Below are 12,567 nucleotides of genomic sequence, written 5' to 3'. Positions count from 1 at the left end.
CCCCTCTCTTATCTCTACAGATTCATGCTCTTCTTCAACCTTTGTCGGTTTAACAGATTTGACCTTGTGTGACCTTTGAGTGAATGTGTCAGGCCCTTTCAGGATCAAACCAGTCTCACTAGCAAACACAAGAAGGCTGCGGTCTAACTGACGACACACACTAACACCACACTTCAGCCAATCACAGTTTTGGTTCATTAATGTTAGTGAAGTGCATTGTAATATTTCCAGCTTGACATCGGGCTTCATTCTTAAATAAAACTCATGCATATAAAAACACTGTTTGTCTCCTTTCATCAAGCGGTCTTGCGAGCCATTGGCAGTAAACTGAGGGTTTTTCTCAGCTGCTCTGATCAAACATTTTATTCACATTAAAGAAAATTTCCATGGCACCATAGATTTTAAACTTACAAATGATGCGACTGATAGCAAATTATTTTTGCCTTTTTAATGCATTAAAATAATGTATGGTCTTAGTTTTTGTGAGAGCTCTTTTGTTTTGGCCTCGCATGTACCCGCAGTGTTTCTGACCTTCCCTGGATGTGCACTGCTGACACATCCAGAAAGATATTGTATTGAGATGATTGCAGTCCTGTAATGGACTCGACGATCTGTTCAGGATGTTTTCTCCCCGAGACGCCTGGGTTGGCTTCAGCTTGGTGTTGAACAGGGTGTCATCATTAGTGATTGTGACAGCATGTAGCTCTCACAGTAGAGCGTGGTAGCAACGCCAAACACCACGGGTTCGATTCCCAGGGAATGCAGGTGTTCACAGAGACTAAGGGGCTCTTCACAGATGCAGGGTCACAAGATGTGTTTTTAAAAGATGAACTTCTTTTAACTTGAGTTAAGTGACAACACTGATGTCATGTTCAAGAACAATATTTAAATGTTTTTACATTGATAAAACAGTGGAAAATTCCCAGTTCATACTGTAAAAGCACTTTAATGTGTTTGTCTACAATGAAGTAAATGCTTTTTTACGTTGATAATCTAGAATTAGTGTGTGTGATTTGCATTACTGGGTTTAACACAGTTACCTCACAGCAGGATGGGTGCCAGTGCAATCCCCGGCTGAGCCAGGAGAGCTTTCTGTTTACAGTCTGCAAACTTTGAATAAGATACATCATGCATCATGCAAACACACGAGGATAATTCTCTGCATGAAAGACCCACGACTGGCAGATCAACATGCCCCTTTATTTCTCTCCAGTACGGTAGGAAAATACAGTAAACTAAGCTAAATGTGGAAGCTGTTAACTGTGACAGGATGAGTGACAGAGCAGATTAAACAGTGACAGGATGTTCGTCCCAAAGCTTGCCTGCTATTCTGCTACATAGCCTGCTCAGAAGTATGTACCTGTTCTTCACAAAAAAGCATTCTTTCAGGGTTTAGTACAAGCAGGCAATGAAACCCTGCCCTCCTGAAGTCTGTTCACACTGACAGTGAGTAAATCACTGGAGACAGCGAGTCTCGTCCGGTTCTTATAGGCGTATCCAACTGTCAGTGTGAACTTCATCAAGATGGAGTAAAAACTAAATAATGCGACTCCACAGATGTCTGATAGCCATTTAATACAAATGAAGAATACAGATAAAACATCCACTGAGAAAAAGAAAAGAAAGAAAACCTGTTGCTCTCGGTCCCGTACACATAAATACTGAGGATAGTGGAGGTCATGTGATGAGCTCAGGGTCTCTGTGGGCCGGACTGTGACGAGGGCAGACTGCTCCCGTATCTGTGTGGTGCGGTGCTCAGAGTCCTGTATCCCTGAACAGACGGCATCCGTGTGCCCACCCCGAAGCCCAGCCTCATGGAGGGAGCGTCCCCGGGGTTCAGCACGCTGGAGTACGGGCCCATCCCGTAGGAGAGAGGCGCGTGGAAGGGCCTGTGCTGGTGGGCCGTCGGGAACACCACGGGCTGCACGTGCTTCCCCGGCGTGTTGAAGGAGAACTCGGGCGGAGGGCTGCTGGGTTTGGCAGGTGTAGATGTGGCCGGGCTGGGCTCCTCGTGAGGTCTGGACCCCGCCGGAGGGAAGGCAGCCGAAGACACGTACTCCGAGAGGCTGAGCGAGCCTGTGGGCAGGGAGCTGGAGGTCAGAGAGTGACGAGCCCAGTCGTCTTTGAAGATCTGAACGGTCAGCGTGGACACCAGCGAGTTCAGCCGGTTGGTCACATGGGCCAGGACCATCTGCTCGTCAGCATCTCTGCGGATCCGGACGTGAACAGAGCCGGCCTGCACACAAACACAGCGAGGTCAGATCTCTACCGGAGGAACAGGGAGAGATCAGGACTCTAATAAAACACTCAGGTCCTTTAAACAGGCCTAGTGCACATGAGTCAGCAGCAAAGATCATCAAGAGAGAATATCTACACACCAACGAGCCAAAGCCTATGGTCCAAAAGTGTTCATTTCTGACTTCAAGAACCCCATCCAGCGTGGACACCTGAAACATCAAGAGCCAAACAAACATGAGAGGAGCGCACATGCACCAGAGACCTGACCGATGATGACCGAAGATGTCCTGACCTCTCGGAGCAGTTTGTCAAGCTGACCGATGACATGAGAAGGAGTGGTCTGCAGGAGAGAGAGAACAGCTCTGATATCACACACACACACACACACAGCATCAGTTCAGACACCAGTGACACACACCTGCAGAAGCACCTTCCCGCTGTACACACTCATGGGATACATGGTGCCGAAGATCATGAGGGCGATGGCCACGGCAGACGCGGTGTCCATCGCATTATAGTTACTGCACAACAACGACACAAGAAGATCATGTGACTCAGTGACATCACGAGAGACCGGTGTGGTAGGGATGATAGGGATGTGATAGCATTACATCCAAAGTACACACACACACACACACACACACAGGTTATGAGTTGACTCTCTAACATCAGCCCATGACCCCAATGAATGTCCTGTTAATTGCACTGCTAGAACTGCTGCAGGAGATGCATTAGTGATCATATGTAAGGCCGAGTGTGTTCTCCTCACTTGATTTCGATGAGCATGTAGGTGATGCCCAGAGCGAAGGCTCCAGCGAGGTTGATCAGCACAAACGGGTTCATCCTGGGCAGGAGAACGCTGCTGAGCGCCGGGATGAGTCCACACAGACTGCACACAAACATTCACAGCTCATTTACACGGCCTTCTCCACCATACAGCGAACAGAGCGGGAATCATACACTACCTTCGGCTCAGGTCTGCCACGTGCTCCTGGAGCCAGCTGGTGCTCGCAGCTAAAGACAGAGAAACACCAAACACAGCTCAGTCACACACACACACACACTTACACCTCTTTAAAGGACACACAAACACAACTACAGAGTTACAGTTTAAAACATCTCTTCATCTCTTACACAACTGGCAAAGCAATGCTACTGAACTTTTGTCATTATGAGAAGTGCAATGATATGTTCTGTTCATTATGAAACGGTGTCTGGCTGGAACCTGTGATCTGGTGTAAAACCATGTGCTGAGCTGTCATGACAGTGAGCTGGTGTTGGACTGTGAGCAGGAGTCAGTAAACGTGCTGATCAGTGACTCTCAGACCTCACATAAGCTTACCTTCAGACACGAAGACGAAGGGCTTGTTCTTGACCGACAGCAGGGTCAGGAGGTTAAAGAACAGAGCCACCAATGTCCCCACCAGCAGACGGCCCCTGAAACAACACAGATACAGCTTCCTCTCTCAACATCTAGAGACGGATGACTTTGAAATCTTTTACTCCAACACATCAGTCAGAGATCTACAGGCCAAGCGTCTGTCGGTCTACTTTTCTCAGTGTTTTCCACACTTTGACCCTGGTCAGGCTTGAGTTGATATCAGTGTTTCAGCAGTTCTGTCCCTGAGAGAGAGAACTGATCACACGTTCATTATAGTGAACGAGTCAGTGCACGAGAAATAAAGTGAAAGTGATGAAAGAGACTTTCTGATGTTATGTGATCTTAGCCGAGCAATGCAATATGTGAATATTTTTATAACAGCATGAGCTGCTTGAAGAAGGAAGTTATCAGCGTTTCTGATATTCAGAATGGTAAGCAATCCCTGCTTTCTCTATGTTTAGTATATCTGTGTATGTCAGTATTCTGGTTTCTCTTTTTAACAGCTGACTCTAGACTGATGATAGCTGCTGATGTAGACGATCATTCCTCTCACACCGGTGCAGAACACGTGTGTTAGTCTGCAGTCAGCTGTAGTGTGAGCCGTGTTCAACCAGATGTGAGGTGACAACACCGCTGGATCTCTGAAGTCAGCCTTAAAACCTTCTCCAACAGTAGACCGGTTCTTTGAGTGTGTGTGTGTGTGTGTGTGAGTGTGTGTGTGCTGTACTCACGTGTGCACCTCGGGCTGCTCCACGAAGCGCTCCACACTGAGACAGAAGGAAACACACAGTTAGCACACACACACCTGAGAGGTTATACTGAATAACATCACGTCAGAGCCGCTCTGAGAGTCTGAATCATTACAGGGAGCAGGAAACACCAAAGCAGCCTCAGCAGAAGAGATGATCCGCACGCGTCCTCATATCAGAGGCTCACTCATATGTAGGGATGAAATCATCAGTCCACATCAATGACAATGTCAACAATACAAACATTATTAAAAATGTTGTATTGTCGAGTAGTCATACGAAAAATAAAACAAAAACTGACGGGTGAGAAAGCAGCAGTTAAGAAAGCATCTGATTACAGTGAATGTTACGTACAGTCTCATCACGTTTATTCATACAGTACTTTATGCTATAGATAGCCTTAAATCAAGCAGCTTTACAGTATGAAACATGAAAACCCAGAGTCAGATGTGTATAACATCTTTATTAGTGAAAAAGTCATTTCATTATAGTGACAAGATTGGCTTGCAGAGATCAAAACTTGATCTTGCTCAGGACTGATTTGATCATCATAACCCTAAAATATCTTTTAAGAAAGATTATGTTGTGAATAGTTTATTTTAAAAAATGACTTATAATAGTTATTTGTCATTCATCTTCTTTCGTATATAGCTAATTAAATGGTGAATGAGTTTCTCTGTTATCTCATTTGTGCCCCAAATATATTCATGTGTATAAATTAATATGTATTAATAACAGAATATGACTCTAAAAAGCTGAAGTGCTTACTGTAATTTATTTGTTATAACATGTGTAACTCAATATTTTAACTAGCTGCAAAAGCTGAATAATCAGTAAATGTCTACTGAATAATCAGTGAAATAATCAACGGTCAGTCAATTAATCAATTATTAACTGATGATCAAAACAGTGGTTTGTTGCAGCTCCACTCGTGTGTGTGCGTGTGTGTATATATGAGTGTGTGTGTGTGTAGTGTGAGTGTGTGTGCGTTTAGTGTGAGTGTGTGTGTGTGTGTGTGTGTGTGTGTGTGTGTGTGTGTGTGTGTGAGGTGAACGCGAGTCAATCGGGTCACCCATCATCTCTGACAGGATCAGGTTCTGCAGACACACAGGATCTCACCTTTCCTTCAGGATGAAGAGAGCGCCCAGCTGAACCAGCACAGTGGAGGCAAACACCGCCAGCACCTCGAACCGCTGGAAGCTGAGAGCAAACACACACACACACACACATCAACACGGAGCAGAAACACACACACCACTGCAAGCACAGGTGTGTGTCCCTGAAGCTCTGGGGTGATGCCAGCGAGAACTGTTCAAAGATACCAAAGATATGCCCAAATACATACCAGAGACTGGCCTACTTCCTGAGGAGAAGCTTATCTCCAGAAACAGGAAACGCATCACTACACATTAAACAGAGCTCTCTAATTTGACATGCAATATCTCATGAGGGAAATAAGGTAGGATATTTCTTTTTTGGGGATGTTCCCACTGATACAAATGAAAGTGGACATTGTCATGCTGAGAAACTGCTGATAAAAAGGCAAAAACTGAAAGTTTGCTGAAGGGAAACTGTAGAAATCTTTCTCATTTGGCCTGTAATATCTCAGGTCTATGTCCTGTAGTGTTTATCTGATAGACCTGAGCGAGGAACACCTTTAGATCAGAGCGAGGATCACCTGGATTTTCTGAATCATGTGAATCTTCTGAAGATGATTATTAATGTTTGGCAGTTATGTGGTAGATTTGGCTTTACAGGGATTACTCAGAGCTGGTCAGGAGTCGATCACAGCGGTTATAGCTCTGGATCTGATATTCCTGACAGTGGCTGCTCTGTTACTTGATTATTTATGAATTTGTTGTTGTTGTTGTGTTCAGACAGACAGTTCCTCCAGTGTCACACACACACACACACACACTGGAAAAAGATGCTGTGTGCTTTTACAGAGCTTTTATCAACTGAAGATGTTTTTTAGGAAGATGTTTTGTCATCTGAATGCACTACTGCTCTTCTGTCCTCACAGGCGTGTGTTATTCCTGTCAGAGATTCAGTCAGGTCTATACTGACGAGGCTCTCACACAGGTTTACACACTGATATGTGAAGTATGAAGCGCTCTTACCCAAACGAGTACACTTGACTGGGTTTCTTCACGGTCACCCAGAAACTCAGCAAACAGGTGATCAGACTGAGAGAGAAAGACAGAACAACACCGTGATGAAACGGACCACAGGAGTCGAACCAAACGTTCACACACCACACACATACCTGCTGATGTGTTTACTAGTGGCTTCAGCACACTACAGTTAATCATGATACTACAGATGCCCAAAAGTTCTTCATACAGTGGAGTACCTTTCAAATCTGATATCTGACGTTATCAAGATGAGTCTGAGTTCAAGTCATATTTAATGATCCTTTTCTAAACTGTGATAACGTGTGAAATGTGAAGGTGTCTATGGTAAATAAAGTGGTTTGACTGTGAATCATGCACATCACACACAGATGACAGACACTAGCACCAGTAATGATTATCCTGACATCAGAAACACTGTCTAAGGTAAGCTTGTGTAGCACGGATGAGTATTATCATCTGAAGACAGAAACACAAGTGTGAACGGAGGACACGTACCTGAAGAGATCGAAGATGGTGAGGTATGTGAACGCAGTTAAAGCTGAAACAGAAGACAGATGTTCAGAACAGCAGTCTGTGACACAACTGAAAACCTTCACTATCCACCAAAACACTGAGGAGACTGTGTGTGAGTGTGTGTGTGTGTGTGTGTGTGTGCTGAAGACTGATGAACACGCTCCAGCGCTGGGACACACGGAGCAGATCAGGGTGACGTGTGTGTGTGTGTGTGTGTGTGTGTGTGTTTACAGTCCTGGTCGATGCAGATGAAGACGCAGTGGTAAACCGAGCCAGGATCTTCAGCTGAATATTTAATAACATCTCCAGACCGAGCATCCCAACACATCAGATCGTGCTGGAACCCTGACCTTCATCCGTCTCGCTGCAGGTCTCCCGGGAGCGCAGCGGTTACCCGAAACACAGGCGCAGCGCTCCGAGTCCCGGACGGGGATCATCTTTCTCTGCTGTAACAGATTCACTAACTGCACGCTCAGCTGTCACGAGTCGCCTCGGCTCCGGTGTCTGGCCACAGCAGATCGCTCCAGATGTAAACTAAAAGCTTTATTGACAAACTACACACTAACACCCGGCGGGAGGAAGTGTCCACGCGGAGGGTAAACTGAGACGCAGCCGAAGACTGCTGCTGCTGCGAGAAATAAGAGCAGGACAGAAACATCCCATCAGCCCTGACCATCACACACAGACCACAGCAGACGCAGATCAACACCACAGCTCACTCCGCCGACAAACACAAGGTCACAGACATCATAATGAAGATCTACATCCACACGAGAGCTGACAGACCAGAACATCTCCTCCTCCAGTGACACCTCTGAAGAACGTGCTGGAGACAACGGGACACGGTTTCACTGGAGGAGGAGATGCTCTGGACTCAGTGAAGGAATCGTTTCAGCTTCTGTGGATTACTGTGATGCTTTTATCAGCTGTTTGGACTCTCATTCTGACGGCACCCATTCACTGCAGAGCATCCGTTTCTCCAGATCTGGTGAAGACACACTCCTCTTCATCTCCTGGATGGGCTGAGTACTGGTCTGTGTACAGCAGACACTGAGGCTATCGAGAGTGAACGGTGTTCACACACACGATCACACGGAGCACACTCTGAAAGGCTGAGCGTTCATAAGTGTACGTGTATATGACTCAAGTATACTACGGGCTGTCAGTGTTACTGGTCATACAATGGTTCTGATCACAGATTTCTTTAATAAAATGAAGAGTCTTGGATCAGACGGTCATGCTGTGCTCTTCCTGGGATGGGTGTTCAGACTGAACTTCAGGAGAGACACACGACGGTGTGTGAGAACTGCTTCAGAGGTCAACACCGCTGCGCTCACTCAGGAGGTGTCCTTCAGGTCCTGTAGTGCTCATCTGAGAGGCACTTCTTGATTTCAGCTCCAGATTCAAGCATGAGAACAACTGCTCTCCTGAACTCTCCTGAAGACTCGAGCTCACGCTTCAACACATGACACATCACTGTTTGTGTCCTTCCTCACTGAACCGAGACAGAGTCTGCTCCTGAAGGAGCTTACACACACACACACACACACACACGCCACTGAGGTGAAGATCCTCTTACTGAAGAGCTCAATACAGGACTATCACCTTTCTCTGCTCAAGACACAGCGGTGCTGACTGATACTCCACACACACACACACACACACACACACACACAGAGACACGTTCAGAGAGAGACTCATCAAACACACCAGTCAGCAGCAGGAGACAGCACATAACAGAGAGCCTGTCTCAGCAAATGCATTCGCTTAATAAATAAATGTATTTAAATGATAACAATAACAGTGCACTATGAAATGTGTTTTATTTTTTACATTCTGTGCCATCTGTTTTAATTAGTCTATACACTGTGATAATCAAATCTATTTTTTAAAAGGTAACTAAGTGAAGTCTGAACAATTCAGATTGGGCAATCACAGTGCTGCACAGGAGTACAGTGTCACAGTGTACTAGATAGAAGTCATCAGGTGTGTGTCACAGTGTACTAGAGGGGCTTAATACACAGTGTGTTCATCAGACACATGAAGACACAACGACACGCCACTCTCCACACTGACACAAACCTTCCTCCAGCATCACGGATGGACCTCAGTGTGTGTGTGTGTCAGATGTAAGTGTGTGTGTCTGATCTTAGTGTGTGTGCTGAGAGAGCTCACCCATGCTGTTGGTGGAGCTGCCCCACATCAGCAGACAGGCCGTGCAGAGCAGGTTCAACACGCCGAACAGAAGGATCCTCCACGACTGAAACACAAACACACAATCATGAAACGGCTGTGAGAGTCTGTGTGTGTGTGTGTGTGTGTGTGCTTGTTTTTCTATTCTGGTGGGGACTTAAACCTAAAAACACACAGACTCATGGGGACTCGTGTCACGGTGGGGACCTAAATTGAGGTCCCCATGGGTAAACAAGCTAATAAATTACACAGAATGAAGTTTCTTGGAAATCTAAAAATGCAGAAAGTTTCCTGTGAGGGTTAGGTTTAGGGGTAGGGTTGGTGTAGGGCCATAGAAAATACGGTCTGTACAGTATAAAAACCATTACACCTATGGAGAGTCCCCACAAGGATAGCTGACCAGACGTGTGTGTGTGAGAGAGTCTGTGTGTGTGTGTGTGTCCGCACCGGTCAAACACTGCCCCCTGCTGTCAGCTGTTCTAATAACACTTTACCTCATAAAACCAGTCGGGCTGGATTTCAGTAAAAGCCGTAAACAAACGCTTGTCAGTACGGAGTTTGTGTCTCAGATATTAAATCTAATGTCTCGTTGTGTTTTTAAATCAGTGCTGTATTGTCTGAGATCAGCAGCTCAGATCAGTGAACTCACCCGTCTGTCAGAGGTCACCAGACTAAACTCCTGCACAAACTTCCCCAGGACCGAGCGAGGACTCTTGCGGAAGGGATGTATCGTGCCCTGCAGTGATGGACAGAGATCAGTATACATTACCCACGATCCCCAGAGTCAGAGTTCACAGCTAATGAGCTCAGCACGAGCGCACTCTCCCATGATACTGTGAACTATAACGGAGTAAGGAAAACATCCTACAAAGCACACACTAACACTCAAAGGTTTAGGACATATTAAACTGGTAAAAAGTGACAGTGAATATGTTTATATGTTACAAAAGACTTCTATTTCAAATAAACGCTGTTCTTTTGAACTTTCTATTCATCTGTGAATCCTGAAAAATAAAGTGTAGCCTAGTTTAAAAAGAATATATTGTGCAGCACAACTGTTTTCAACATTGCTAATAAATCATCATATTATTCTGATTTCTGAAGATCATGTGACTCTCAAGACTGGAGGAATGATGCTGGAAATAGAGCGGAGCATCACAGTATTTTACATTCACATAGAAAACACATTTTAAATTGAAAACAAAAAAATACTTGACAGTATTACTGTAATTTAATCAAATAAACAACAGCTTTGTCAAACATAAAATACTTATTTCAACCAAGCAAACATAAAAAATAATAACAATAAAAATAAGTAAATAAATCTCACTGGCCCAGACTATTTCTTATGAGACTAGAGGAGTCTTACCAGAACATACACGTCCGTCTCACGCTTCCTCCGGTTCACCGGAGCATCTGGACACGAAAACACACAGATTAACATCTGACAGGCCCTGGATCCCACACACACAGATACAGACACAAAGCACAGACACAGAGACAGAACACAGAGACAGAACACAGAACACACACACAGAGACGAACACAGACACAGAGACGGACACACACACAGAGACAGAACACAGAGACAGAGACAGAACACAGAGACAGAGACAGAACACAGAGACAGACAAACAGATACAGACACAGAGACAGACACAGAGACAGACACAGAGACAGAACACAGAACACACACACAGAGACGAACACACACACAGAGACGAACACACACACAGAGACGAACACACACACAGAGACGAACACAGACACAGAGACGAACACAGACACAGAGACAGAACACAAAGACAGAACACAGACACAGAGACGAACACACACACAGAGATGAACACACACACAGAGACGAACACACACACAGAGACGAACACACACACAGAGACGAACACAGAGACAGAGACAGAACACACACACAGAGACGAACACACACACAGAGACAGAACACACACACAGAGACAGAACACACACACAAAGACAGAACACACACACAGAGACGAACACAGACACAGAGACAGAACACAGACACAGAGACGAACACAGAGACAGAACACAGAGACAGAACACAGAGACAGAACACAGAGACAGAGACGAACACAGACACAGAGACAGAACACAGAACACACACACAGAGACGAACACACACACAGAGACGAACACACACACAGAGACGAACACAGACACAGAGACAGAACACACACACAGAGACAGAACACAGAGCACAGACACAGAGACGAACACAGACACAGAACACAGAACACACACACAGAGACGAACACACACACAGAGAACACACACACAGAGACGAACACAGACACAGAGCACAGACACAGAGACGAACACAGACACAGAGACAGAACACAGACACAGAGACAGAACACAGACACAGAGACAGAACACACACACAGAGACGAACACAGAACAGACAGAACACAGACACAGAGACGAACACAGACACAGAACACAGACACAGAGACAGAACACACACACAGAGACGAACACAGAACAGACAGAACATAGACACAGAGACGAACACAGACACAGAGACAGAACACAGAGACAGAACACAGACAGAGACGGAACACAGAGACGGAACACAGAACACAGAGACGAACCCTTATGAAAATTAACCATGGTTTTACTACAAATAAAACCAAAAAACCATGGTTACTATAGTTAAACCATGGTAACAACAAATTAACCATGGTTTTGCTATATTAACCATAGTTTAACCATGGTATTTGTAGTAAATCTGTGGTTATATAAATGGTAGTCAATACGCCAAAAAACCATAGGTTACTACAGTTTTACTATAATAAAACCATGGTTATTTTTTGCAAGGGAACACAAACGCAGACACAGAATACAGGCGCAGAGACAGAACACATACACACAGACGCACAGACACGGAGACACACAGACACGGAGACACACAGACACGGAGACAGGACACACAGACACGGAGACAGACAGACACACAGACACGGAGACAGAACACATAACCAGACACAGAACACAGAGACGAACACAAACAAGAGAACCCCGCTCACCCGAGTCCTTGATGCCGATCACGTCCAGCACCACCATGTCAGGTCTATCTGAGGGCGACACCTTTCTCTCGGTGACTCCAGACGGCACTACATCGGGTTTGTTGCTCAGACTCCTGCTATAATAATCAGAAACATGACTGTGGTATGGGTTATCATGAGCCATAACAGACGTGGACGAAATATCCAGCGCCATCTTTACTTCCGCCCACGTCAGACTCCGCGGCCCGACCACGTGCTCCACAACAACCAATGACAACGCAGAGTTTATATGTATATATATTTTTTTCTTTTTCTTT

At 45.3% G+C, this 12,567-nt stretch overlaps 1 protein-coding gene across 1 annotated transcript; it reads right to left on the bottom strand.

Annotated features, from left to right (window-relative positions):
- Positions 1–1,152: 1,152 nt before the first annotated feature.
- Positions 1,153–12,505, bottom strand: LOC113113125 (zinc transporter 6). The gene is made up of 15 exons (XM_026279306.1): positions 12,272–12,505; positions 10,579–10,625; positions 9,859–9,945; positions 9,192–9,276; positions 6,999–7,041; positions 6,489–6,554; positions 5,488–5,568; positions 4,351–4,386; positions 3,581–3,675; positions 3,204–3,252; positions 3,008–3,127; positions 2,657–2,759; positions 2,531–2,578; positions 2,379–2,447; positions 1,153–2,236 (listed from the first exon to the last, which is right to left on the bottom strand). Exons 1-15 carry the CDS (start codon positions 12,462–12,464, stop codon positions 1,691–1,693), a joined length of 1,668 nt encoding a protein of 555 aa, XP_026135091.1. The 5' UTR covers positions 12,465–12,505; the 3' UTR covers positions 1,153–1,690.
- Positions 12,506–12,567: the final 62 nt, after the last annotated feature.

Source organism: Carassius auratus, chromosome 13, assembly GCF_003368295.1.
Source record: "Carassius auratus strain Wakin chromosome 13, ASM336829v1, whole genome shotgun sequence".
NCBI lineage: Eukaryota > Metazoa > Chordata > Actinopteri > Cypriniformes > Cyprinidae > Carassius > Carassius auratus.
This window is presented reverse-complemented; position numbering and strand designations above follow the sequence as displayed.